This window comes from Pyrus communis, chromosome 5 (genome assembly GCF_041283825.1).
Source record: "Pyrus communis isolate YQ-2024b chromosome 5, ASM4128382v1, whole genome shotgun sequence".
Taxonomy (NCBI): Eukaryota; Viridiplantae; Streptophyta; class Magnoliopsida; order Rosales; family Rosaceae; genus Pyrus; species Pyrus communis.
In genome coordinates, this window is record NC_142569.1 from 6,689,411 (window position 1) to 6,717,124 (window position 27,714).

General features: G+C 37.3%; 3 protein-coding genes across 22 annotated transcripts in view; 1 reads left to right on the forward strand and 2 right to left on the reverse strand.

Annotated features, from left to right (window-relative positions):
• Window positions 1-27,714, forward strand: part of LOC137724522 (uncharacterized) — a 96,061-nt gene that overhangs the window by 4,046 nt on the left and 64,301 nt on the right. For 14 of the 19 annotated variants that reach the window (XR_015962412.1, XR_015962406.1, XR_015962421.1 and 11 more), the window contains 2 exons: window positions 219-272; window positions 774-1,086. The gene's annotated coding sequence lies outside the window, so the exon portion shown is untranslated. Of the gene's footprint in view, window positions 1-218; window positions 273-773; window positions 1,087-27,714 lie in introns of those variants that run through there. The other 5 variants (XR_015962399.1, XR_015962401.1, XR_015962400.1 and 2 more) reach the window with 2 other exon arrangements.
• Window positions 3,297-13,408, reverse strand: LOC137724514 (putative LRR receptor-like serine/threonine-protein kinase At1g56140). Of its 2 annotated transcripts, none has more exons than XM_088693961.1 (26): window positions 12,559-13,408; window positions 12,116-12,302; window positions 11,897-11,968; window positions 11,504-11,575; window positions 11,198-11,269; window positions 10,643-10,714; window positions 10,474-10,545; window positions 10,168-10,239; window positions 9,613-9,684; window positions 9,332-9,403; window positions 9,170-9,241; window positions 9,027-9,098; window positions 8,862-8,933; window positions 8,696-8,767; window positions 8,459-8,524; window positions 8,246-8,308; window positions 8,008-8,052; window positions 7,842-7,900; window positions 7,231-7,613; window positions 6,912-7,083; window positions 6,668-6,811; window positions 6,428-6,546; window positions 6,085-6,295; window positions 5,742-5,973; window positions 5,440-5,590; window positions 3,297-3,955 (listed from the first exon to the last, which is right to left on the reverse strand). In XM_088693961.1, the coding sequence occupies exons 1-26, from the start codon at window positions 12,764-12,766 to the stop codon at window positions 3,527-3,529; spliced, it is 3,333 nt and encodes a 1,110-aa protein (XP_088550087.1). In that variant the 5' UTR covers window positions 12,767-13,408; the 3' UTR covers window positions 3,297-3,526. The 2 variants fall into 2 exon arrangements, with proteins under 2 accessions (XP_088550087.1, XP_088550086.1); XM_088693960.1 differs by lacking the exon at window positions 3,297-3,955 and adding an exon at window positions 4,708-5,349 and having other exon boundaries at window positions 6,428-6,540; window positions 6,635-6,811; window positions 12,559-13,397.
• Window positions 16,628-17,557, reverse strand: LOC148696640 (uncharacterized). Its single transcript, XM_088693982.1, has 2 exons — window positions 17,426-17,557; window positions 16,628-17,345 (listed from the first exon to the last, which is right to left on the reverse strand). The coding sequence occupies exons 1-2, from the start codon at window positions 17,439-17,441 to the stop codon at window positions 16,897-16,899; spliced, it is 465 nt and encodes a 154-aa protein (XP_088550108.1). The 5' UTR covers window positions 17,442-17,557; the 3' UTR covers window positions 16,628-16,896.

Genomic DNA, 27,714 nt, shown 5'->3' on the forward strand with positions numbered 1-27,714 from the left:
AATTGAGGTTGAATAACTTTTTGATCATCAATTGTTGATGTGCTACTAATCTAATTGGGTACGTTGTATATATGCATGACCTGATGGTATTCCTTTAAATTACTTATATGCAAAAATTGTTTTCTGTGATGGTTCTAAATGATTTGTTAGATGCTATTTTGGCTCCAGTTGTTTTTCTTTTTCTTGTACTGATCCTTTCCTATGTGGTTGATTTATAGGCCTCTTGAATTTTGAATTGTGATTGAAAATTGGAGTCCGCACATGGAGTATAGGTATAACCACTACTTATTTTTCTTATTACTTTTCCTTTAAATGTCTTTTGAGTCTGAGATTGAGTCTCTATAGATTGTAAATTTCAGACACATGCATACTTCAGTGCATACAAGAAAGCCAATGTTTTTCTTTTAGGTATAAAGAGCCAAATACGTTATAATACATATATATATATATATGTATGTATGTATGTATGTATATATATATTTCTTCAATGAATGCTTTGCTGTTTTTACTTTTAATTGTTTAGTTTAATGGTTGTTTGGATCCTTAAAAATATTCTTCGTTCAAAAGTCTTTTTGGATGGATAATTAAATCGATATAGATTATGTTACCTTTTGCTGTATCAGATTTGTCATTTTCTTACTGGCTTCAGTTCTTTCATTTTTTTTGGTTTGTTCTGTATATTTAAATGGGTTTTGTCTGTTCATTTCTTTTTTTCTGGATATCGTTTAGATTGATATTGTGAATGTGTTGTTTGGTTCTGTTTTTTATTTCAGGAGGTGCGGCTTTTCGTATTTTTGGCCTTTTTTATCAGCTGTTGTAACATTTTTGTAATAGAGGTGAGTAATTTACATATTTTTTCAAGCCTTTCTCTAACAAAGTAATAATTTTTTATGAAAGTTGTGAGACTTCACTTCTATATTATCTCATGCTTAAATGTGTAGAACTGTAGAAATATTTGGTGAAAGCAATGAAGAAATCATTATGATTGATCTACAAAGAAGCTCTAATAAGTTACAAGAGAGTAGCAATGTAAATTGAACTACTTATTTTATGGATCAATTCACCTATCTCTTGCTTTTTCTTTCATTTGGAGATAATTGTGTAAATGTGTGGTTCTGTGAGCGTTATTCATGTGAAACGTGTGTTGTCTGAATTGCTACTTCCATTGCACCAAGGATGCCATGTCGACCATGGAATTCCACAAAACTTTGATGAACCAAGTGCTTCCCTCGGCCTAGTCGCATAATCCTCTAACCACCCACAAACTCATCTGCAACTTTATAGACAGACACGGCGACGGTGGAAAATGCAACCAAGACGAAGCTTTCTGCACGGCGGCGGTGTGGCTCCACCAGAACCACTCGAAAACCCTTGCATACAATCTTGTGCCAATTTCCAGCTCCTTTGGACGTATCCTACACCTTCCCTGCATTCTCTCGCAGGTTTTATGGGGCAAAGCTCACTTGAAATTTACTGGGAGGACGAGGGAAGAGGCGGATTCAAACGGAATGGTGAAGGTCAAGGAAAAGGATGCCAAGTCGAAGGTAGGCAAATTGTTGTTGAGGGGGAAGGTGATCCACACGGCCAACGAGGCGGCTTAGAGATACAAGCGCGACGTTGATTATCGCTTCTTGCACAACTGTGTTTTGGATATTTTTGCCTAGTGCCTCAAGTTTGATATTGAAAAATTTCATCATCACAAGGACCATGACCATGACCATCATGATGATTATTGCTTGGAGATTACCCAAGCAGTTACCTTTTTGCCTACCATCGCTGATCATCATATGTTGTTCGAAAACATTGCAAGGAAGGTTTTCCGGTCAGAATCATGCCTCTGAGAAGGGGATGATAGTCTTTGTTGTATTGACCGACTGATGAAGGTGGTTTTGTCGCCCTTGAGAAAAACTATGGCGCCAGAGGCCTGGGAACCTGGTGGGGTTATAGAGCGGAGTACAAGCGAGAGCAACTGGCTGTAGCTAATGAGGTTGATCCTGGCGTGCCGCGCTGCTTTTGCATGACATATTAAGCTATATCAAGTATTTTGAGCTTGAGCAAGAGGCTGATGTTAAGTGGAAGAAAATGATGGAGGTCTACTCAAAGCAGGGGAAGCAGAAGAATTGGTTGGCTATGTGATGTCGACAACACCTTGTCGGTCGGTTTGGCTTTGGGGCTTTTGTTGCTTCAATCGAGTGACGAGCCATGGAAGGGAAATGTGGTCACCTAAAGCAAAGACCCTCAGCTGCATTCGATACAAGGCGAGGATCTTAATTGGAGGGCCGAATATATGCAGACTTTGATCAAAAGCCAGGACTGGACGGTTGATTTTGGGAACGTGTTCGATGTGATTCTAGAAGGGGTAGTGAATGCGAATTTGAAGCTAGATAAGATGGTCAAGAAGGTGTTTGCCTTGACCACATACAAACACTTCTTGACAGGCAGCAACTTCAGCTTCTGGGGGGAGATTAAGATGTCTCCCTTTGTTCTTCTAGTTTATGCTACTACTTTCACTTCTCCAAAGCTCTCCTTTCTTTGAGTTCTGATGAGACTAAGAGAAAGTATATATAGGGGTATATGTGTTGCTAATAAGTGTGTGTGTGTGTACATGTAATTGATACTTTTGTAGAGAAGAGCAAAGTGAGTGACAAGAACTAAAAAAGTGGGATTGGAAAATAGTAGGCTTATAACGTTCAAATTCTAACAGTCACTTTGAGTGGAGGCAATAGAAACGAATAAAATGTGGGGCCTGGACTTGTTGCCTCAAGTGATCTGGCACTGGCACTTCCAAATGTAAAGAAAAAAGGCACAAAGACAACTAGATGAGCACCACAGCCTTAAACGGGTTGATCTTGCTTTGGAATTTTTGATTGATTCGAGGTTATATTTCAACTGAGATTTGCTTTGGTGAGCATGAAACAATTAATAATCAAAGATTTTCTTCAGGTGACATTGATCGACAAACAATTAATAATCATTCATGTAAAAGAGTTGGCTTATGCAAAAACCTTACCAAAGAGTTACATTAGGGTGACACTAATGAATCAACAATTGGCATTAACTCATCTAGAGCCAACTCGTGGCTTTTGTTTACAGGCATCTGCTAAGATTGCTTATGTTTTATTATACATACTTGGCTATCAGATAGAAAAGGGTGGTGCTATTCACACCTATTTTACCTCAACCCATTCTTCTTAATTTTCGACCGTCGGATCGAATGAATTAAAAGAGACCAAAAGACAAAAATTACCAAAAAAATGTGAGAAATTAAAATGGTAGTGTGAATAGCACCAACTATAGAAAAAGAAACATCCATTTTTTTTTTCCCTTCGATTAAAAGAGGAGATTTACACTGCAACATACTAACACAAAATTGACATGAAAGTTTGACTCAAATATCTATAAAATTGTATGTTATTTTAGATATACATCATCATAGCCAAAACCTTAGAGGCAGAAAAGACCCAAGGACAAGTACAGAGGTGCACAAAAGGATAAAAGGCATGCATAAATCATTTCCCATTATTTATCACCTTCCTTCTCTAATAATGCCAACGAGTAATGATTGAGTGATGTTTACAGAAGGCGCAGGGTGAATCCAAGGAGTGTTAGCACCACTTGCATTGCTGCCTTCCGACTGATAGTTGAGGCGAGCATTACTACCCTTGGATGCAGTTGATGGGGTACCATCATCCACCAAAAAGCTACCTGTTAACGATGTTGTTACATCTTTAAAATCATAATCTGTCAAATAGCTCGGCTTCAACATGACAGTGCCTATGTCAATATCTCCAGAGAGCATTGCCACCACGCGTGACATAGATGGCCTTGTCATCGGTGATGCCTGCGTGCACATGAAAGCTGCTCTTATCAGTCTAGTCGCTTCAATTTCGTCAAACTCTGTCAATCTTGGATCCACCAACGCCAGAATTTGGTCGTTTTCATGCAGAGTCCATGTCTGAAAAACATTATGCCATGGTCCAAGGAAAGGGTGAATAAGTTTTGCACAACAATGCCAAAATAAAGCTTAGGGGAATGCAATTCCTACCCATTCAAGAAGATAAATCTTTTCTGGATCTAAGTTATTGTTAGAGTTTGGTCTCCTGCTGGGGATCTACAAAGGAACGACTCCAATACTAAACACACCAGCCTTATCTGTCAAATGTCCACGCATTGCATACTCGGGTGCCAAATAGCCTTTGCAATGCAAGATAATCAAATGGTTGTACAATGTTTCTTGAGATCATTAGTCGCATTGTTAACATGATGTGTATTAAAATTTCATGCAAGTATAAGTGTGTGTGGCTATAATATATGTAACCTATGGAAAAACAATGAAGGATGGCTTACATTATCCTTGCAACCTGGGTGCTGATGTGGGTTTTCTTGTCATCATAAAGCTTTGGCAATTCAAAATTTGATATTTTTGGGGGGAGTTTTGCATCGAGCAAAATATTAATGGCTTTGACATCTTGATGTACAATCCTTGGCCTTGACTCCTCATGGAGGTAAGCAAGTCTTCTTGCTGTTCCCAACAATATATTGAATCAAGTAGGCCAGCCAAGGTGCAAGTTACTTGTCTTTGAAATATTAGTGAACACATCCAATCAAAATCAAGGCTCAATTTATTGACCCAAAAAGGCCTTATTAAATTATCTGAATTCTCTGAACACAGTCTTAAATTTTAGTGGTGGGATCTCCATCCAGTGGTGGTGGTTCATGAACATATCTATAAACATTGTGTATGAATAAGTAGGATATACATCGATCTGCTAAGGTGTATTCAAATCTGGCATGCCAGTCCCCTGCCCACTACCAAAAGCCAAAGCTAAAGTACAATTAGAATTAATTATTAAAATGTGTATTATATAAAAGGAAAGGGTCCAAAACAAGTACAAGGGTGCACAAAGGGGTAAAAGGAGCATGTGAAAATCAGTTCTCAATATTTATCACCTTCCTTCTCCTCTAATGTTAGCTAGCAGTGATTTGAGTGACGTTTACAGAAACACCACTTGCATTGCTGCCTCCCGACTGATAGTTGAGGCGAACATTACTACCCTTGGATGAAGTTGATGGGGTATCAACCTCCACCAAAAATCTACTTGTTAACGATGTTGTTACATCTTTAAAATCATAATCTGTCAAATAGCTTGGCTTCAATATGACAGTGCCTATGTCAATGTCTCCAAAGAGCATTGCAACCACGCGTGACATAGATGGCCGTGCCATCGGTGATCCCTGTGTGCACATGAGAGCTACTCTTATCAATCTAGTTGCTTCGGTTTCATCAAACTCTGTCAATCTTGGATCTACCAGCCCCAGAGTTTGGTCGTTTTCATGTAGAGTCCATACCTAAAAAAACATCATGCCACGGTCAAAGGAACGTATAAATAAGTTCTTCACAATAATGCCAAAATGAAGCTAAGCAAAAGCAATTCCTACCCATTCAAGAAGATAAATCTTTTCTGGATCCAAGTTATTGTAAGAGTTTGGTCTTCCGCTGAGGATCTCCAAAACAACGACTCCAAAACCAAACACATCGGCCTTCTCTGTCAAATGTCCAAACAATGCATACTCTGGTGCCAAATAGCCTCTACAATGCAAGATAATCAAATGGTTGCACGATGTTTCTTGAGATCATTAGTGGCATTATTAACATGATGTGTCTTATAATTTCATGCAAGTATAAATGTGTGTGGCTATAATATATGTAACCTATGGAAAAACAATAAAGGATGGCTTACATTGTCCCTGCAACCCGAGTGCTGATGTGGGTTTTCTTGTCATCATAAAGCTTTGCCAATCCAAAATCTGATATTTTTGGGGAGAGTTCTGCATCGAGCAAAATATTACTAGCTTTGACATCTCGATGTACAACCCTTGGCCTTGACTCCTCATGAAGGTAAGCAAGTCCTCTTGCTGTTCCTAACAATATATTGAATCGAGTAGGCCAGTCAAGGTGCAAGTTACTTGTTCCTGAAATATTAGTGAACACATCCAATCAGAAACATTTCTTAACAATTTTAGAGTGCTTGAAATTGCAAACAATGTTGTTTTTGTGCAACCTAAAGGTAGATAGGTTTGTACCAAAAAGTGCCTGATCAAGGCTCTTGTTTTCAAGATACTCATAAACCAAAATGTGGTGGCTGCCTTCAATGCAGCATCCATACAATTTCACTAAATTTCGATGTTGCACAGCAGATATGGTAGCAATTTCAGATACAAATTGCCTCTTCCCTTGGTGAGATGATACTGAAAGTTGCTTCACAGCCACTACTCTACCATCAGAAAGTGTACCCTACAATGTACACAGAAAGACAATTTCGTGACGTGAAAGGAAAGAAAACAAAAGCTATTTTCTTCTCTTGCTCTCTCTCCTTTCTCTTGTCATTACTTCAAGTACATGATATTGATGTAATACGAATTTCACCTTATAAACGGGGCCATATCCTCCCTCTCCTAGCTTATTTGAAGGATTAAAATCTTCAGTTGCAGCTCTCAATTCAGCATAACTGAAAGTATATGGCCGGGGGCCTAATCCTAGAATATCTGCACATTCACAAAACAGTATGACGTAAGTTTTACTTTCGTGAAAGCATTCTTACTTCTGTGTGTTAATGTCAGAGCAGAGAAACTTGAATTGGGTACCAGTAATGATATGTTCGTTTACCTTCATCATCTTCTTTTTCTGATTTTTTCCTCCTCATATATAGAATCGCAAATATTAATAGCAAGCTCACAACTCCAACAAGAACTGCAATACCAACTGTCAACCCAGTCTTGCTCTTCTTTGTAAAATTCTTCTTTGTAAAATCTACGTGATAAAACAGACGAATTCTTCAATGTCAATTAACAGCAGAAAAATACATTTAAACCACTCACAAGAAATCTTTATAAGTTGACACATACTATACCTGAAGTAGCATGGATAGCTGCTATTAGTGGGCAACAAGCCCCTTTACCAGCCCAGAACAGATGAATTTCAAGATAATTCTCTGACACGTTAACATTAAATTTTCTCACAACTGCTCGGTTAACACCACCTGCCTCCTTCGATATGTCAAAGTCCTTCATCCTGCAGGTACCCTAGCAACCAAATGAAGAGGTAGGTGATAATTCTAGTCTCCTTTAAATCACTGTCTTTAGTTAATGTAGCTTAAAACATCGAAAACCTGTCCAATGAGGTGTTTACTTCAAATAAGTTAAGAATTTTTATTCTATAAGCAATCTTACCTGAATATAGATATCAAATACACGCCGTCCTAGACTTTGCCAAGTATGCGAATTCCAACTTTCATAAACCGTCTCTGCAAAGTGCAATGTTACAGTGTAGGGCCCATTCACAAGGCCCAGGCCATGGTATCTCAGTGATCCTGTGGACATTCTTGAAGTCTGGTAAAGCGCCGGGGTCACATCTGTTCCGGTGACTTGTGCAAGGGTCTTGTGCACCGATGCGGGGGGGTCTTCGTTAGAAAACGAACCGACATTGCTGACAGCCCAATTCTCTGTACTGGATACACTGAATGTTGCTGGACCAAGATTTGAGTATTCACTCTCATACACTATGCCGTCACTTCCCGTCATTTGCTGTCCACCACAGTTGATTGAGAAGCTTGCTGTAATACCAGAATCTACCCATGATTAGCGATGAAACTTCAAATTGAAGACTCAGACTAATGTTCTTCAGTCACATATTTCTAACCAGTTATGCGTATTACTGAACTTATGGAAACATGCTTGCTATCTATATCCATATGTATACATAACTAAAGAAGCAATGCCTTTTCCTCTAACAAGACGCTGCGTTAAAATAGTAAATGATGGGTGACATAAGAGCAGATTACATCGTGGGGTATTTCGATTGCATGGAAAATTTCTCTGGAGGCAATTCAATCCAGGAAGACTGCAAACACAGAGAAAAATTATTAGTTATCCAAATAGAAACATGTAGTGGGAGAGTAGTGATTGTATTGCTTGTCTAAAAAACGAGTAAGAGAAACTTCAACCCACGTTATGTTTGAACTGTCAAATGTGAAGTTGTTGACCACTAAGTTCCTGCATAAAATCATTAATCAATCAACATATGAAGAACTATATCTTTATCAAATGAAAATTCCATGTACAGGATCAAAACTTAGTAAGCAGGCAAGTAGCACTGAGAAAACGAATCTCAACGATAATTTTTTGTCCGAACATGTTCTGGTGATTTAAACTATAAAATGAACATGAAAGATAAAAGGAAACGTACAGTTGCGATGTTTTGTTCCCCCACTCGGGAAAGCTACCTGATAAAAAATTGTAAGACAAATCTCTGCAAATAACAAAATAGAATCAAAAGACACAAAATGCATGAAAGTTATTAAGAACTTGTGTAAGATAGGATTAGAATGCTTACGATTATACACAAACACATACATGCACCGTGCATTCTATATGACTACTTTAAGAAACGAGGACTTACATAGTCTGAAGTCCATCGCTCTTTTGGCTCGGAAGAGATCCGGAGAGACTATTGTTTCCAAGAAACCTGGCCATTTCGATTATAGTAGAAGGCACCCAGAAAAGAAAAAGAGATGAACAAACAAAAGGTCAGATGTGCACAAAAGGTCAGATCTTCAATCAAAGTAGGGAATGCTGAAGATTTGATAACTTATGTATGATAAGGCAAGAAAAAAATAATAATAAAGACGGGGATTACAAGGATTTAAGAGAACTCAAGTTAAACAAAGAACTTGGGAGTTGGCCTGTCAAATTGTTGAAACTCAGATCCCTGCAACACCAACGATAAGTTGAGAAGAGCAATCAGGATGAAAGAAAACTAATTGGTCTCGTTGGGACTCAAGCTTATATTTGCTGGTACGTACAGTGTCTGTAGACTTTGATATTCTCCAATATCATATAGGATGGTACCAGTGATTAATGTGTTTCGTAGGTTTCTGTATTCCAAAAACATAAAATTTGATAAAAGTAGATGGAGTAAGATATCAAATTTGATGAAAGTATCTGGATCGATGAGAATCTTCACTTACAATTCAGTCAAGTTTTTCATATTTTTTATGAAATCCAGAGAAGAGCTCCCATTGTATATATCACCTATTCGCCTACATCATTATATGCAAAATAAACTGAAATCCCGTCTTCGGAGAAAGAGAGAGAATTACAATTTACTTACAGATACTTCAATGAGATCAGTTGAGAAAAGCTGGTTGGTATTGGGCCTTCGAAAGAGTTCCCTCGAAATCTCCTACAGAAACATATAAGAAGCTTGTGAACAAATTATCCATCTCTGGTCTGCTTTCATAAACTGCAAAAGATCAAAGGTTTCTCTACTTACAAAGAAGTGAGTTGTGTCCAATTCCCTATGAAATCAGGTATCTTTCCTGAGAAAGGATTGTCCGATGCCCAGCTAAAATTCAAAAAGTTGACTTATACTAAGCTCATCCAAGAAAAGGAATCTCAAAGTACTGGATAAACGAACAAATCTAAAATACGATTTAAGAGCCGTTCTTACAGGGCTTGCATCTTGGTGAAAATCATAAGGCAACTGATTAATACCCATTTCATACGATAAAGTGCAATTTTTGCTCATCCGTAAGGAATTAACGAAGCACTTACAGTTGCTCGAGCTTGACTAAATTACCAAGTTCTGGAGGGAGTGTTCCGGAGAAATTATTTGCTCCGATGTCCCTGCAAGTCATGTTGAACGGGCAAACACTTACTTGAAAGCAATTATTGAAGAGTGATAGAAGGTTGTGTTGAATTGTAAGTCTATAGCTGATTAGGAAATAAGCTGTGAATCAAATTTATGTATTCACTTGAGTTTAAAATACCAAGTGTGCAGCTCTAATGTAGTAAGGCAAATAATGCCAGGTGTAATGATCCTAGCAACTAGCTAGATGTAAGGCTGAGATTGTTTTGTGAAGAGAGAGAATCCACCTTGGATTCCAACGGTTATGTAAAGCATAGAGTGTGTGTGAATTGTAGAGAGATGAAGAGAATATGCTCTGCTAGAGAGAAACCTTCAGAATATTCTTCCATTGTTATCCTTCTTATTTGCTGTTCTTCGATTGTTCATTCATAACCAGATTTTTAGCTTATAACAACAGGTTCTGTATCTAATGTTTACGACACAAAATTTTATTGTACGCTCTCTAATTTTTCATGGCTTACAGCACAGTTAGCTCCTTAAGGTTTCCAAGCTCCTTGGGGATGGGCCCAGAGAATGGATTGAATTGAATATACCTGAATGGACATAAGTACTGCATTATTTCCAATGAATTACATTACATAACAGGAAACTCGTACTTCATTATTCAATAAAAGCATAATGATTTTTTTGTAGATTACGGCATAAATAGTAACGAAAAGGTGTAAAGAACATAACTGTAGATTATGATATTCAAAATGAAGTATACAAATTGCTACGGGTCTCATCACAAGTATGAGTACTTAAAGAAATGTTCTCTCACTACTTACAATCCAGTCAATGCAGACATATTGCCAATGAATGCCGGTAGGGGACCGGTGAAATAATTCTGATTGATCCTCCTACAAAAATTGAAAGGAAGTGTAATCGTTAACTCTTACAGTCATCCGTAAGGCATTAACATGTCATTCAAATTTGATGATTTAATGAAGCACTTACAGTTCCTTGAGCTTGACTAAATTACCAAGTTCTGGAGGGAGTGTTCCGGAGAAATTATTTGATCCGATGTTCCTGCAAGTCATGTTGAACGGGCAAACACTTACTTGAAAGCAATTATTGAAGAGTGATAGAAGGTTGTGTTGAATTGTAAGTCTATAGCTGATTTGGAAATAAGATGTGTATCAAATTTGTGTATTCACTTGAGTTTAAAATACCAAGTGTGCAGCTCTAATGTAGTAAGGCAAATAATGCCAGGTGTAATGATCCTAGCAACTAGCTAGATGTAAGGCTGAGATTGTTTTGTGAAGAGAGAGAATCCACCTTGGATTCCAAGGGTTATGTAAAGCACAGAGTGTCTGTGAATTGTAGAGAGATGAAGAGAATATGCTCTGCTAGAGAGAAACCTTCAGAATATTCTTCCATTGTTATCCTTCTTATTTTTTGTTCTTCGATTGTTCATTCATAACCAGATTTCTAGCTTATAACAACAGGTTCTGTATCTAATGTTTACGACACAAATTTTTATTGTACGCTCTCTAATTTTTCATGGCTTACAACACAGTTAGCTCCTTAAGGTTTCCAAGCTCCTTTGGGATGGGCCCAGAGAATGAATTGGTGTCAATATACCTGAATGGAGATAAGTACTGCATTATTGCCAATGAATTACATTACATAACAGGAAACTAGTACTGCATTATTCAATAAAAGCATAATGATTTTTTTGTAGATTATGGCATAAATAGTAACGAAAAGGTGTAAAGAACATAACTGTAGATTATGATATTCAAAATGAAGTATACAAATTGCTACGGGTCTCATCACAAGTATGACTACTTAAAGAAATGTTCTCTCACTACTTACAAGTGAGTCAATGCAGACATATTGCCAATGAATGCCGGTAGGGGACCGGTGAAATAATTCTGATCGATCCTCCTACAAAAATTGAAAGGAAGTGTAATCGATAACTCTTAATCTTACAACATCACCATATTTTTGTTGAAATCCCACATCGGCTAGAGAAAAAAAAAAAAGAGTTTAAATATCCAAATCCCACTCCAACTAATGATGAGGTGCTTTGAGATAAACCCCACACCTGACGGATTGTGCAGGTGGTGATTATCAAGTTGGAGACAGTATCGGTGTTGTTGGAAGCGAGCTTTTGGCCCGTCTCTCTGATAATTCTACAATTTTTAATATCCAATATATGATTTTGATGAACCAAAAACAGATAAGGGAGTTGAAAAAAATTCATACAAATATGTTAGATATCTCAGAGCCACAAATTCTTCTGGAAACACCCCTCGTTTGTTAAGAGCATACACTTTCCTGGAAAGCAAAAAGATTGAACATTTTTAGAACTACATAAAATGGAGTGACACAGTCAAATTATGACGTTAACATATATAGGTAGCAAGTGAAAAATCAGCAGTGGCATGGAAATCTTGTTCATCAAGAGAGAGTAGTTTAACATACAGATTGGTGATGTGGCATGTAGCATTATTGTCGTAAGAACAGTTGCAAACGATGGCTGGGTTGATAGAGGGGCTAAAAATGTCGGTGCCGTTGATGGCAGATCCACTGCAGGGTTCTCCACTGATATTCCACTGCCCCGGCACTGCTTGTGTGTCCCATTGTTCAAATATTGAGTTCAACGCCCTCACTGCACTCTCAGTTAATTCAGTCCTTGTGTGTATTAGATTATATCACACCATAATTTGACTTGTGTTACCACTTACCAGACTATCTTGAACCAAACGAAAGATCAAATTGATTATTACAAAGGAAAATTACCCTTAATTTTTGGATGTTTTGTATATGGGAAGAAAAAGGGCTTTACAAATAAGTTCCTCGAAACTTTATTTCATATAGTCAAAAAACATTTAAAATGTCATTTTGTTGAGAGAGAGAGAGAGAACCTTCAGATGGATCAGTGGTAGCATTTTGAGCAGAGGACAGCTGAAACCAGAAGCAGCTGAGGAAGCAGAGTAATAGTATCCTCATCATCAACTTTATCTTCATATTGTACATGTGCAGAACTTGCTCTCCTCGACGGCGTGAATTTAAACTACCAACACTTGTATTTCGGCTGGCTGAATCATGCATTGCATGTAAGAAGCAGACCATTAGATTTTAGTCATATATTGACAATGTATACATATATAATATAGGATAAATTATAAAAAATTACATGTCAAATCACAATCTCATATTTCATATTTTAAATATTGCAATGTCATTTTTTACTTTATGAATTTATTGTAATATCAGACATCTATTAAATTTTCTGTCAATCTGGCTGTTAAATGATAACGTGGGAGAAACGAGACCCACTTTTCTGCCAACTTGAATAAAAAATTAACTAATTATTAATAAATTATTAATTTTTTATGTGAAATCGAGTAACTTTACTCCCTGAAACTCAAAATTCGTTATACTTTGACTTGTGAGATCAAAATCGAGTTTCAAGGGATGTAGCTAAAAATAAGCCTAAATAAAAATGTTATTGCATTTGATCCAAACTCGTTGGTCTTCCATCTTCAATCAACAACTTTATTTTCTCCACCGATCATCACTCCCCCGTCACCCCTTCCCTCTCCTTTCCTCCCACGGAGAAGAGATGCAGACGCAACTGTTGCATACAGCAGGTTTCGGCCAAAATTTTCTCTTCCCTAGTCCCAACCACAGCATGTAACATGCTTGGTCGTGGAACACCACCGTGCAAAGCCCTGGCCAGCTCACAGATAGCAGGTCATGGACACAATCATGTGAACTTGTTTAACGAATGCATGATGGAGTTTGCAAGCCGCGGAAGTCTTGGCACACCAAGACTTAGATATGTTTTATATTTTGTTCGAATGAAAAAGGGTTGTAGAAATTATGGGTTGCAGCAAAGACTTTGAATTATAGGTCTTCGGCGTCCATTATGGGTTGTAGAAATTCACAACCTATCATCTTATTTACTCTTCTTTTATTGTGGTATTAAATTACGAAAACGGATTTAGATATGTTTTATATTTTTTTCGAACGAAAATGGATATAGATGTGTCGGGTTGAACAAGTTTACAAGTCCATCGCCTACTCCACACTTGCTGGTACTCTTGACTTGGATATGATTGTCGTGTCGTTATTTACATATTTTCTACGTAATGGAAATGTTATTAACACTCCAAAAATCGTCATTGTCACGCTAGTCGCTTTCTTACTTGTTTTTCACTAAAGGGAAATACAGAGATCTTTCTATGGAAGTTTCCGAATTCTTATGAAGCTGTGTAGGACCAAATGAAAACGCATGCATGATGGAGATTGCTAGCCGCAGAAGTCTAAGCACAGCAATTAGTCTTTGGTGGAAAATCTATATGCCGCGGAGACTTTGAATAGTGAGTCTTCTCCAGCATTTGTTAGAGAGTAGAAAAATATCATAATTGACGACAACAAAATCCAGACAACAACAAAGACTCTGGTTTATAGCGACGAGAGGTAGAGAGACATAATTCCGATGTTTGTTTCAATAACGCAGTGCAAGAATATTTGTATATAGAAATTTTTTGAAATGTCATATGAATTCTTACACATTTTTCAATTTGTTATACAAACTAAAATTTTAAGCAATTTTTCATACCAACTTTCCAAAATCGTAAATTTGTAATCCCGTGCAAATTCTGTTAAGTTTTCCATCATGTGCCTCCATTCAATTTGTCTTCTCATTCTAACTCCGTTCAATTTGTCATATAACTAATATTGGACTATCATATATGACCTAGCAAGTAGTTACAATAAGCTGGAGGGTGCGTTTGTGCAAAATCATTTATGACCTAGCAAGTAGTTACAATAAGCAAAAAAATATTATGCCTTTAGTATTACGATGATGTCCCTTCACATTTTAAAGAAAGTCCCATGTTTAAATCTCCAAATAATTATACTTGATCTACTATGTGAAATCGAGTAACTTTACTTCCTGAAACTCAAAATTCGTTATACTTTGACTTGTGAGATCAAAATTGAGTTTCAAGAGATGTAGCTAAAAATAAGCCTAAATAAAAATGTTATTGCATTTGATCCAAACTCGTTGGTCCTCCATCTTCAATCAACAACTTTATTTTCTCCACCGATCATCACTCCCCGTCACCCCTTCCCTCTCCTTTCCTCCCACAGAAAAGAGATGCAGACGCAACTGTTGCATATGCAGCCAAAACTTTGAACAGTTGGTCTCCTCCAGCGTCTGTTAGAGAGCAGAAAATATATCATAATTGACGACAAAAAAATCCAGACAAGATCATCCATTGTAGACAACAAAATTCAGACAAGAACAAAACAAGCAAACAGAGACTTTGAATTAAAGGTCTTCAGCTGGCAAGTCCATTTTACGAGTTGGCAAGTCCATTGTCAACACATCTGGGACCCGGTTCTGATGGGTAATAGAAATCCATATGCAGCAGAGACTTTGAATTAAGGGTCTTCAGCTGGGAACTGTTCATTTCTTGTGGTATAAACTTACGAAAATGGATTTAGATATGTTTTATATTTTGTTCGAATGAAAATGGATATAGATGCATTGGGTTGAACAAGTTTCCAAGTCCGTCACCTACACCGCACTTGCGGGTAGTCTCTACTTGGATACGACTGTTGTGTCTTTATTTACAAATTTTCTACACAACGGAAATGTTATTAACACACTCGAAAATCGTCATTGTCACACTAGTTGCTTTCTTATCTGTTTTCCACTATTGGGACATACAGAGATTTTTCTATTGCATTTTCCGAATTCTAACGAAGCCGTGTAGGACCAAATGATATCGAATGCATGATGGAGATGGCTAGCCTAAGAAGTCTTGGCACACCAATTAGTCTTTGGTGGAAAATCCATGTGCAGCCGAGACTATGAATAGTTAAGTCTCCTCTAGCGTCTGTTAGGGAGCAGAAAATTTATCACAATTGACGACAACAAAATCCAAAAAAGAATATCCCTTGCCGACAACAAAATCCAAACAAGAACAAAACAAGCAAACAACCCGAAAAATACTTAAAACAAGAACAGAAGCATTTGTTTGGAACTCTGGTTTGCAGCAACGAGTGGTAGAGAGACACAATTGATCCGATGTTTGTTTCAATAACCCAGTGCAAGTATATTTGTAAAGGGAGATTTTTAATTTGAAATGTCGTACGAACTTGTACACATTTTTTAATTTGTCATATAAACTAAAATTTTAGTAATTTGCCGTACCAACTTTCCGAAATCATTAATTTGTAATCTCGTCCTAACTCCGTTAAGTTTTCCATCCAAAATAAGTCGTGTACCTTCATTCAAGTTTGCGACTCACTCCTCTTTATTTTTAACCATTGGATTGAATAAATCAAACAGAACCAACGAATGTGTGAGTTGTTAAAAAACGTGTCTTTATCATTTTCTTTTTCTTTTTTCCACAAACCAAATTAGGAAATAAGTCTGAAAGAAGATTTCCCACATTTTTTTTCTCCATTCACACTTTTGTTTATTAATGAATTTTGGGCCGAATAAAGTAGAGAAAAATCAAGGAACAAAAACAACATGAAGTGTGCATGTGTGCGAAAATCATTTATGACCTAGCAAGTAGTTACAATTAGTAGAAAAAGTATTATGCCTCTAGTATTACGATGATACCCCTCCATACTTGTAAAGAAAGTCGCATGTTTGAATCCCAAGATAACTACACTTGACCTATTGTGTAGCTTCTGCCCAATTTCTCTTTTTGTAGCTTCTGCCCTATCCTTTTCTCCCTACGGAAAAGAGAGGCAGACGTAATCGTTGCATACAACGGGTTTAAGCTAAAAAAATTTCTTCCGAAGCCCCAACCACAGCATGTAGCACGTTTGGTCGTGGAACACCACCGTGCAATGCCCGAAAAACCTCTTGTTCAAAAAGAAAGCACGAAAAACCTCTTTGACACCAATTCGATATCAAATTAAAAGAAAACATCGAATCCTTTCTTTCAAATTAACAATCCAACAGCAAGCTAAATCTTTCCATTCAAAATTCAAAATTTCTGTCAAGCCATCAAAATTGTTATCCAGCCACAGCAACATGCGAAAACTGCGACTGCGAGCCACTCTCGCAACCAACTTAGTCTCAATCTATAGCAGCATTGCCAATTTGCAGAAGATATTAAGCTATAGTAAGTTAATTACAACTATATCAACAACCTCTATACTTCCACAGAAGAAGTAAATCACTCAACTAGATTGGCCCTAACACTAAAGCTAAAGTATATCAACAACCTCTACACTTTTCGAGCCAGGGTCCTCTGCTTGGTCGCGTGCTGTACTAATTTTTCCTCTACAGGAAGCCCCTTCTTCCGTCTTACAGCGTTAATTAGTTTCCTTGCAGTATTGGGAAGCACACTACAACCGTCACCAAGCTCCTCAAGTTCTTCTTCTGTCTTCGGTACAAAGAAAGGATCCTCTGGAAGTGCTGCCCATTGACTAAGCACAAGAAGAGCACTTGCAGCACCAGCAGTCCATCTTCTAAGCTCATCCGCAAAACCAAAGCTTTCAGAAACAGGAACATATGCATGCACAGTGAACAATGGGGAGCCTTCCCGCATTTCCTCCTTTAAAACTCTAGCCCGCCTTCGCCCAAGCACAGCGTACATAGAACCCAAATGTGCAGTTGTCGTGTTCAATTCGCAGAAGTACATGGCTTCCACAAGCCGAGGCTTCTTTTGAAGCCCTATCTCCAAGAATATCTCCAAGTAAATCAGAACTATCTTCAAGTACTTTAGTTAAAGAAGGAGACACTTCCAGGCTTACCCTTCAAATCTTCCATGCATCTTTCAAGATGTACCTCTCCTGCAGCAGACACAACATTTTCTCCCCTATCAGAAACTGTTACCCCAACAAATGGGTCAGCCCGGTTCAACAGCTGCAAACCCTTAGTCAGAAGCTAGATTCACGCAGCAATAGCTGTTACAACAACAATGCGTTCAGTTCCCACGTCATAATTTCTTAGCAACAACATGATGTTACACTTCAATGAGATCATAACATAAATGCATGCAACACAACATACCGATGTGAACTGCAGTACCAAATGAACAAAAGAATTTTGTAATCCTGAAAACACTAGAGTAAACAGACGCCATCAGTAGAAGCGCTACGAAATATGGCTTCTTTACGACAAGCTTGATGGATGCCCTTCATCATGTTACACAGGCTTCAACAAATGAAGGGGAAAACAAGTCTACTAGATGATGCTGAAATCTTTATCTCTTGAATTGTTAACATTCTTATCTCCACTCCTCTAAGCTGAATCGGAGTGGAAGCATCTCCAATGGTTTTATTGCTGCGAACGCCACTGAGATCAGGGCTAGAGTACTTTTCGTATGTGACCTTCAAATTTCCCACTCTTGCAGCTTTGTGAAATCTTAAGACCATCTCTGCACAGTCTATGCAACGATCAAACATCAATCATTAAAATTTATTCTGAAGCAAGCACTAGATAAGGAAACAAAGTTATTTACTTGTCTATAAAGCTGTACCTGATTTGGGATACTTCGTAACGAGCGGGGTCCAAGCCGGAGTAATCTGCTGGGTGCACCTTGCGACAGATAGGGCTGCTGCACACAGCAACGAGGGCTTGAACCTTAACGCTTCATACTCAACCAAGCACAACTCGATAAGGTAGAACCAAGTGTTCAAGCTGCAAAACAGTCCGCAAAGTAACAGCCTGTTAGCAACTTTGCTGTTATCTAATCCATATCAAGAACTAATATCCACTAGACTCTGGCATGTCAATCTCTTTCTTTATTAGTAATGGTGTTAATCATTAATCAAAATTTATGTCAGTTAGCTTTAGAAACTACTGAATGCCTTTGTTTCTGACTGAGCAGCCTTGAGAAATCTTAACATGAAGACATATGGAGTAGGTGCATTAAGACGAAACTTCAGCTTTTTCAGAAAGGCTTTCTCCTGAAAAGCAAAGACGGTGTTTATTTTAGGACAAGCGAAAAGGGAACTATAGAATGCAGCATTATTCATCTCATAAGATATGCACCAGGACATTTTCAGATTCTAACAAATCAGATATACTGAATTAATCCGAGTCTAAGAAAAGCACAAACCATTCCGAGCACCTTTACTCTGGTGTATGTCTCAACTAAGATGCTAATTAAATTTTTGACCCGTAATTTTTCTTGTTGTAGATAATTAGAAAGAAAATCACAAAAAAATGCATATGAGTTGAGATATTGATATTTACCCTTGGATGCCAAAAGTCCTCATATTTTGATGCCAACAAGAGTGCAGTGATACCAACTAACTGCATGTCATCCTTCTTAATTGTAACTTGGGAAAGATGTTGATCGAGCAATGTCACCATGAGAGAGTTTCTTGCATTAACTCGAATTTGTAATGTACCTGTTCCGGATGAACAAATCAAGGGGATAGCCAGCTATTAAACATCATGAAATGTAAAATTGAACAAAGCAAGACAAAAAGGAATACAAAAACATCATAGTTCATCAAAAGGTTAAATCGGTACTTCAATTAACCAGTTGACCAATATGCCTCGCATATGATGAGTAATGCCTGCCTGAATCGACATAAAATTTTCTGGAGGTGGATTCTGTGCCTGCAGTTAAAGACAATTTTAACAAAGCCAACAAGTCAGAATCAGAACTACACTAAACCTACTATCTTACCACACTAAGATGAAAACAGTGGTATAGAGACATCATAATCATTACCTCAGAAACCCAGTAATACTGATAGATCTCATCAACATAATCGGAAACTTCCAGTTGATTGCAATCGTCATCAATACTTGGCAGCTCTTCCGCCTTCAAAGCTTCAACACGGTCCTCTAGTAACCGCAAATAGGGCCAAGTGTGAAAGTAGTTCACGAGTAAGGAATAAAGGCATCAATAGAACACGGTAAGCCCCAACCCTTGATCCAGTCATCAATAGAGATGTGTAAGATCTCCTCCTATTTGATTTGATAGTTGAAGCACTCTGGCTGCAGTTGGCTTCAGATGGGAGCTCGCCCTGAGTGGCTTCATGCTTAACGTTCTCAGGAAGAGAAGTAGCCACTTTTTCAGTTTTGGATGAAGTTGCAGTAGCAGAAATTAATTTGTTTGGACGTGATGCACCCTTGGATTTCAAAGTCCTTTGCGACTCACGAGCCTTCAGTGTGGACAAAGTTTTTGTAATAAAATTAAAGGGAAGATAAATAGAACGTACATCTACTTCATATAGATCTAACATGCCAAAAAATAAAGTCAGGATGATGCCGTAATCTCATAGTAATGTAAAGCAATCACTCAGGCGAAGTACTAAATTGAATGCACTGCCATCAAGCTTCAAGTTGATGCCAAAATGGTTGCCATGTTAAGCAATAACACAAGTCAACAGATTTCAGGACCAAATGACTTCAAAAAAATTGACAGATTGTTGAAGTACTGAAAGTAAAATATGGCGACACAAGTGAAATTGTTTTACTGTCTGAAGTAGACAAACTTGAGCAACTACATTTCAGAACTGGTTAAACAAAACGACACATTAATTCTTTTTTCTCATTTGAGGAGAGGGAGGGACATGAATTCTATTTCTGATTAGACTTACCCTGACCGAATTTCTTGGCAATACACGGACATTTGAATTACGCTAACCCGTGCAATCTCAAATCACATCCAAACTATTAACAGATAGAAATCTCAACCGTGTTTCAATAAGACATAAAAGCTTAAATGATCATTCAACATAAGAGACATCCAATGAATTAGAAAGTTAATGAATGTAGTAATTCAAACTATAGTAGTAAAGACAAATAAAATGAATACAGAAGCCCATCAAGAGTAAAAAACAATGTGACTAAACCTAAAACCAAACTCTCCAATGCAGCCATTCGAAATCTATATGCTGTAACTTTCACGACCAAAAATTGTATTCCCATGTAGCATTATAATATCAATTCGTAGTTACCAGGGGGCAAGAAAAATGATAAATTTTCCTTTTCCAGGAACATATTAGAAAGATCTAAAAATAACTGGGAGGAGCCACAAGATTCATAAAATTTGGGGTGAACTGCAGAATACAAGTTCTTTGTTGTACTCCCTTATAGTTTTACTTTTGCATCTGCTGTTATTTGCTTTGAGTTCTGAAATTGACATATTAGTCATGCCTGAAGTGAGAACAAACAATCCTATCCATAAAATGCAAGAAAGATGCTTCCATTCCATTCATTCAGAAGCAAAAAGAGGTTTAAAGGAATATGCACCAGTATCAGCAAAACCTTTTAACTAAATTTAAGCGGGATAGAAAAGTAGTAGTATGGATCACTGTCACTCACATAATCACAAAGATATCACTCACTCGATTCCTCAACAGATGGCTCCTCGTGGTATTGTTTACTCTAGGTACTACTTTCTTGCCAACCGTAGCCTTAATTGTATTCCGAAATGCCATTTGGTCAGACATCATGTGCCACGCACTTGTCAAATCTTAAATATTCACGGCATCTTACCATAATACCCCCTTTTTCCTTCAGAATTTCTACCAGCATTTTCCTACAAGCAGGAAAGCAAAACATATAAATGTCCAACTTGAAATCCTACTCCTGTTAAACTGAACCAAGGACATTATTATAATGCATGAAATCAACCTTCGGAATACTTGCTTCCTCTGGGTTGACCTTTAGCACCAGCAATGATCTCCTTTAAAATGGAGAGAGGAAATAGAAAATATATCAATAACAGATACAGATCTTATCCACAGTAAATAAACAAACATGTCTGCAGGTCAGACACGTTATCAGCTTAAGTGAAGTATTTGAAGTCCTCCTGAAAAAAAAGTTATAAGTTTAATCAAGGGTCTTTATATGTTTAGTTTCATAAGCATATGAGCCGGATTAGAATATTTCAAAAGCACAACAAACAAATTGCGGCACAATTTCTAATTTCTTATAAAGACGGAAAACAAAGGTGGCTCAGACCTGCCATCAGTAACAATAGATTCACGGTTTAGACCCATAGCCTTGGTCCTTTGATTCTCTGAAGGTGCCTTCAACTCTTTAATAGCTACAGTTTATCCATAATAAAAAAAATTTCAAATGGTACAATTGAATCCGGGAAACCATACCAGCATTTCTGAAGTATTAAAGCTTTCCCGCCCTTTTCCCTGATTGAAGTAACACAAAAATCAATTCTTACAATTGGAAGAACAACAATATATGAAATGATTGGCATTGATACTCGCTAAGCTTGTCAATAAAAACAAAACCCTGTCTTTGTGTTGTCAAACATAAAACGGAACAGTGGAAAACAAAAACTTAGTTGACCTTCAAAAAGAAAAACATGGACAGGAAGAAAACTTTTTAAGTTTTGCAACTTTTGTCCAGTTTGGGGGAAGAACTGTATGAAAACTAACTTGAAGTACCCTGCTTAAAGGCTGTAAGTAACTATGAGATCTTTGAACCACTCATATGAGGGCTCTTTTGTTTATTTTCAGATTACAAAGAGAAATCTACTGAAGTCAGTAGAACAACATACTACGCAATCATGTAAATAAGAGAGTTACAAGGAAAATGCATGCTACGATTTAACATTCTTACCAGCAAGGGATATCCTTGATGATAAATTCACAGTCTTAACGCCTGTACCCACTGAAACCCTACAAAAATACAAAAGAATACAATACTACATTAAAACATAAGCAAAAGCAAAGGATCTCGAACCTAGTCACACCTTTGCTAACATCTACAGTTATATCAAAATATCAAAAGAATATTGAACTCACAAGCACGTATAGGTATCATAATATCAAAATGGATAACGCTGCAAAGATTTAATCCTCTCACCTTAACCGCTACTGCATTGAAGATGGCCCAAATTTAGAACTTCTTAGCTCAAAATCCAAAAATGAAGGAACTATATGAGCAAATGAAAAGGTACCAACTTTCTTTTAGAGGCATCACCCCCAACAATCCTAGAAGAGTTGCTTTTGCCATTGCAGACATCGGCCAATGCTCTTCTTCCAACATTTGCATTTGCTAAGAAAAGGACAACAAAAATTTGAAAACGGAACAGATTCAAAATGTGTAACTCAACTTTGCATAACAAGTACAGTCTGGTTGAACCTTACCTGCAAGAACTACCAAGTATGCCTTTTTGCTTCTCCATACTTTTCAAACCAGCCTTCATAACAAAACAATTTATGGATAGCAGTAAATATCTAATTAAAACAAAAACTCCTTATCACAAGAAATAACACTCCATCCTAATCCACCTCAAAACAAGCAGCGGAATAAGGAGGTCGTTAGTTACCTTTAAAGAAGCTGCATTCTCCACAGCCGATACTTTGTTAACTGTTGCATCACTACCGAAATTAAACGCAGCACACAGATATAATTCCCCCGAACAATCTAGGCAATTGCCAAGAACTTGCAGGAAGTGGGCAGATACAGCTAATATCTAATACTTTTTGGCCTCTACTTAGCTACATCATTGTACAATGCTCCCATTCTATTTGAATTGTTAGCACAGTTTGCATACCAATAAAAATCCCAAGATTTAAATTCTGGAAGGAAGGCTTAGTTGATTTTAGTTCTAAAACAACTTAGACATTGATTAAAACCATAACATTCGATAATCGATATGAAATTGCACAAATTTAAAACTACAATTACCCGACCCCGGCATCAGCTTTGGCAGCGTCACTTTCTGTATAAACCTTAAAACTTGAGACACCAACTGTTTAAAATATCAAAAAACAATGTCAGAAGTAAACAAATCACCACCACAAGAACTTAAAACCAGCAGAAGAACCAAGCACGTGAGCATGTTGAGTTTTCTTCTCCCACCCGATTCTGTCCTATGCCGAATTACGAAAAACCAAGCAGGGTTTCGCAGATGTCAGAACTGATTTCATCCAAAGGAAAAACCAGAGAAAGAAATCAAAGAAAGTTATCCGGGAATCGAAAACCTTTTTGGATTTTTCCGACCTTAGCAGCCAACATTTTGCTTCTCTCTACAAATGTCGTAGTGCTCTGCCGATGATCCAATTTCTAGAAAAAACCAAGAGAATTTCAATCAGTTCAAGACAAAATTCACGAGAAAGCAACTTCCACAAAAGAAACCCATAATTGTACGAACAGTAATTCAAATTTCAAAACGCAGCCCTAATTGAATTGATTTTTCGAATAAATTCGATTTCTCAAGAATTACATGGGAACGATAGTTTGTCGATAGATTTGTAGGAGGAAGCGTACCTTAAACGACGTCATTTTGGAGATATCTCTTGCTCTTCTCGGATTCTGATCTTCGGAGATGGAGCGGAATGAGAACAGTCGACTGTTGCAGAGGTCTGAGTCGTCTCGTTAAATCGGCGGTCTTTATTTTCGTTTCATGAAATAAACGCGATTGTACGTTACTACCCCTTCCCTAATTTTTTTGGTTTATGCGATTGATAAGTACAAACTAGAAATTTTAATTAATTCCAAGTTAATACATAATTGTTTGTGGGAACATTTATTGAAAGGTAGAATTTTTTTTTTTTATTCAATACATAAGTTGCAAGTCCCATAAACCAAATACAAAGGAAACCACAAGTATACATAGTACTATCAAACATAAGAAAACATTCTTTGAAAACGGGCCACTTTCAATGCAATTGCTAGTGCTACCTTGTCTTTGATGTTGTCGAAGAACTGAAAATATGCATACCTCCATGATGTCTTTAAGATCAATGTGCCGCAAACCCCCCAAAAGCCTACAATAAAGCCAAGTACCATGCTGATATAGAACCACAACTCATCATTTCCACCTTCATTCATGTCTTTTGTATCCTTAGATGGGAAAGTGTCATCTCCAGGGCACTTAGTTGAGAGAGGAACGCCGCATAGCGATGGATTTTCATATAAATGGACGGATCAATGAGCGTTTGAAGTTGGTTTCCTGAAGGAATTCTTCCAGACAAGTTGTTGTAAGACAAGTTCAACTGGGATAATGAGGTTAAAGATGACAAGCTTTGAGGAATCTGTCCTGAAAGGTGGTTGTGTGAGAGATCAAATGTTTCGAGCCAATGCAAGTTTCCGATCTCGGAAGGGATCTTTCCAGTCAATTGATTCCTAGACAAGTTCAAGGTACCCAATAGAATGAGGCTACTTATTTCTTCAGGGATTTCACCTTGTAAAGTATTTGATGAAAGATCAATACTCTTTACAAGATATATAGTATTATTGTACACAAGTTCCCTTCCTTTTAGTGTCAGTGTGGTTTGCTCATCAGAGTCATAAGAAGTATCAAACGATGTATATGAATCATTGACCAGTGAAGCCAAATTACCCAAACACTTGGGAATAGTACCTGAAATGTTGTTGTGACTAAGGTCGAGGATATGAAGTTGTTGAAGATTGCACAGTTGCTGGGATATATGTCCACTAAATTTGTTGGACCGTAATCGTATCATATTCAACATGGATACATTTAATCCTCCTATCCACTGTGATATTTTGCCAAATAACTTGTTGTCTCCAAGATCAATACTCGTCAACTGAGAACAATTTTGCAAGGAATTTGGAATTTCACCGTCAAAATTGTTGTTGTTGAGCTTTAATACTTCCAGTGAAATTAATACCCCCAATGATGTGGGAATATTACCCGAGAGATTGTTTTGACTAACATCTAGATACCTCATATTGCTCCCCACACTCCATGCATGACGAAATTCTCCGTGAAATTGATTGCTCCTTAGAGACAAGATTTGCAACTGCTTCATGTTGTAAACAAAGGGAGGAATAGTGTCATTCAAATGATTCTCAAAAAGAGACAATTCTTGCAATTGCTGCATGTTACAGATAGAGCGAGGAATATTGCCATTCAAATGATTCTCAGAAAGATACAAAGAATTCAAATTGGGCATCATCTGGTCAATATTGGAAGGAATTGGACTATTGTAACCCTACCGACACGTAATTGGACGGTGGAAAATCATGCGGAGCTACCTTTTTTGAAAAAAACAAAAGAAAAAAAAAAGAAATATCAAAGAGAATCTTTCAAAATAAAATTTTTCATCAACTCTTGAACACTTCATGTTTTTTATATAATTTCTTTATCAATATTATAAAATATTTTGTCAAAAAAAAAAGGTGACAGAGAGTACAAGTGAAGAACGTTGACGGTTAAGATTGAAGTTTCACTACATATATGAATGGTGGGTACTGATACATATTGAAATATCTAAACCCAAAGTCAACCTCGGGTCAACAAAAGAAAAAGTCATCCACGTCCATTAAGTTGATATAAAATCGTGTATCCCAAAACGTGTGGCAACAACGTCTTGTTTTTCATACTTGCTTCGCGTGAGACGACGTCCACACGCGAGAGATATTGGTCTTCCATGGATTTTTGCCGGGAATCAGTACTGGTGACTATCGAATCCTATCCCATCTTCTCACTTCCTCGTTAACAAGATTTCTTCACACACCTATTTTTGCTCGTCACAAATCCTTTTTAATTTTAAGTAGTCAAATCAAATGAGTTGAAGAAGATTTATTATAAAAAATTAATAAAGAGGTGTGAAAAGTAAAAATAAGTGCTGATAGAAAATACAGTCGCTTTTAATGCTGAAGGCCTATCTCATTCGTTGGAAAGTAGATTATCGTAGCGAAGCGTGGTAGTTCATATAGTTGGCAATGGCGTTGGGATATTAATGGCAAAATTTAATGCCCAAGGCCAAGCATTGAAATATGTAACGCCACAACTGCTGGTTCATATTTGGTTCCGAGAGAATATTCAATGTGACCAGTACACAAGATGGTATACCACTCGTCACTATACAAATATTAGGATATGTGTGCTAAAAAGTTAATAACTTAAGAAATAAAATTTCCCACAACTTCCATTAAAACACGTGGTGTACTACTTATGTTCCCGTCACAATTAAAAATTTCTCATACAGTTGCAAAAACTCAATAATTCCTTCCAATCCACCAAATACAACAGCAACAATGCTTTGTCCCGCTAAGCGGGATCGGCTGTATGTCTCCCGGAACGTTACTGTGCTTTGATTTGCGTTAAGTCTGCCGTCATCTTCGGGTACTCCATATCTTTTCTTAAAGTCTATTTCCAATTATAAAAAATTAATCAAGATGTATGAAAGGTAAAAATAAGTGCTGACAGAAAATACAGTTGCTTTTAATGCCCAAGGCCTATCTCATTCATTGAAAAAGTAGACTATCGTAGCGAATCGTGGTAGTTCATATATAGTTGGCAATGGCGTTGGGATATTAATGGCAAAATTTAATGCCCAAGGCCAAGCATTGAAATATGTAACGCCACAACTACTGGTTCATATATAGTTGTGAGAGATTTTTCAATGTGATCAGTACACGAGATAGTATATCACTTGTCACTATACAAATAGTGGGATATGTGTGCTAAAAAGTTAATAACTTAAAAAATAAAATTTCCCGCAACTTCCATTAAAACACGTGGTGTACCGCTTGTGTTTCCATCACAATTAAAAATTTCTCATATAGTTGCAAAAACTCAATAATTCCTTCCAATCCACCAAATACAACAGCAACAAAGCTTTGTCCCACTAAACGGGATTGGCTATATGTCTCCCAGAACGCTATTGTGCTTTGATTTGCGTCAAGTTTTCCATCATCCCTGGGTACTCCATTCTTTTCTTAAAATCTATTTCCAAGTATTATGAGGTTTCCCTTTACTTTTTTTTTTACCTTGACCCTCCGTCTTTTTCTAACAATAGCATTTGTAGGACTTTTGTTCACATATCCATTCATTTTAACCGATTTTCTCTCATCTTATCTTTAATTGTTACCACTCCTATTTTATATCGAATATCTTGGTTTCTAATTTGGTCCTTCTAATCCACCCAATAATTGGTGGAATTTGTGGCCATGTGTTTTCGATGTGCACACCTTGACAAAAATATTGTTTGAAATTTCAATAAAATTGACCAAACTGCAAAGGCATTTACATAATTGAACATGTATTAGAACAACACAAGATGGTAGTCAGAGAGATTGAAATGCCTCTATGAGTTTTTCGACTTTTAAAAAGATGCATTTTCGTAGCTTTGCC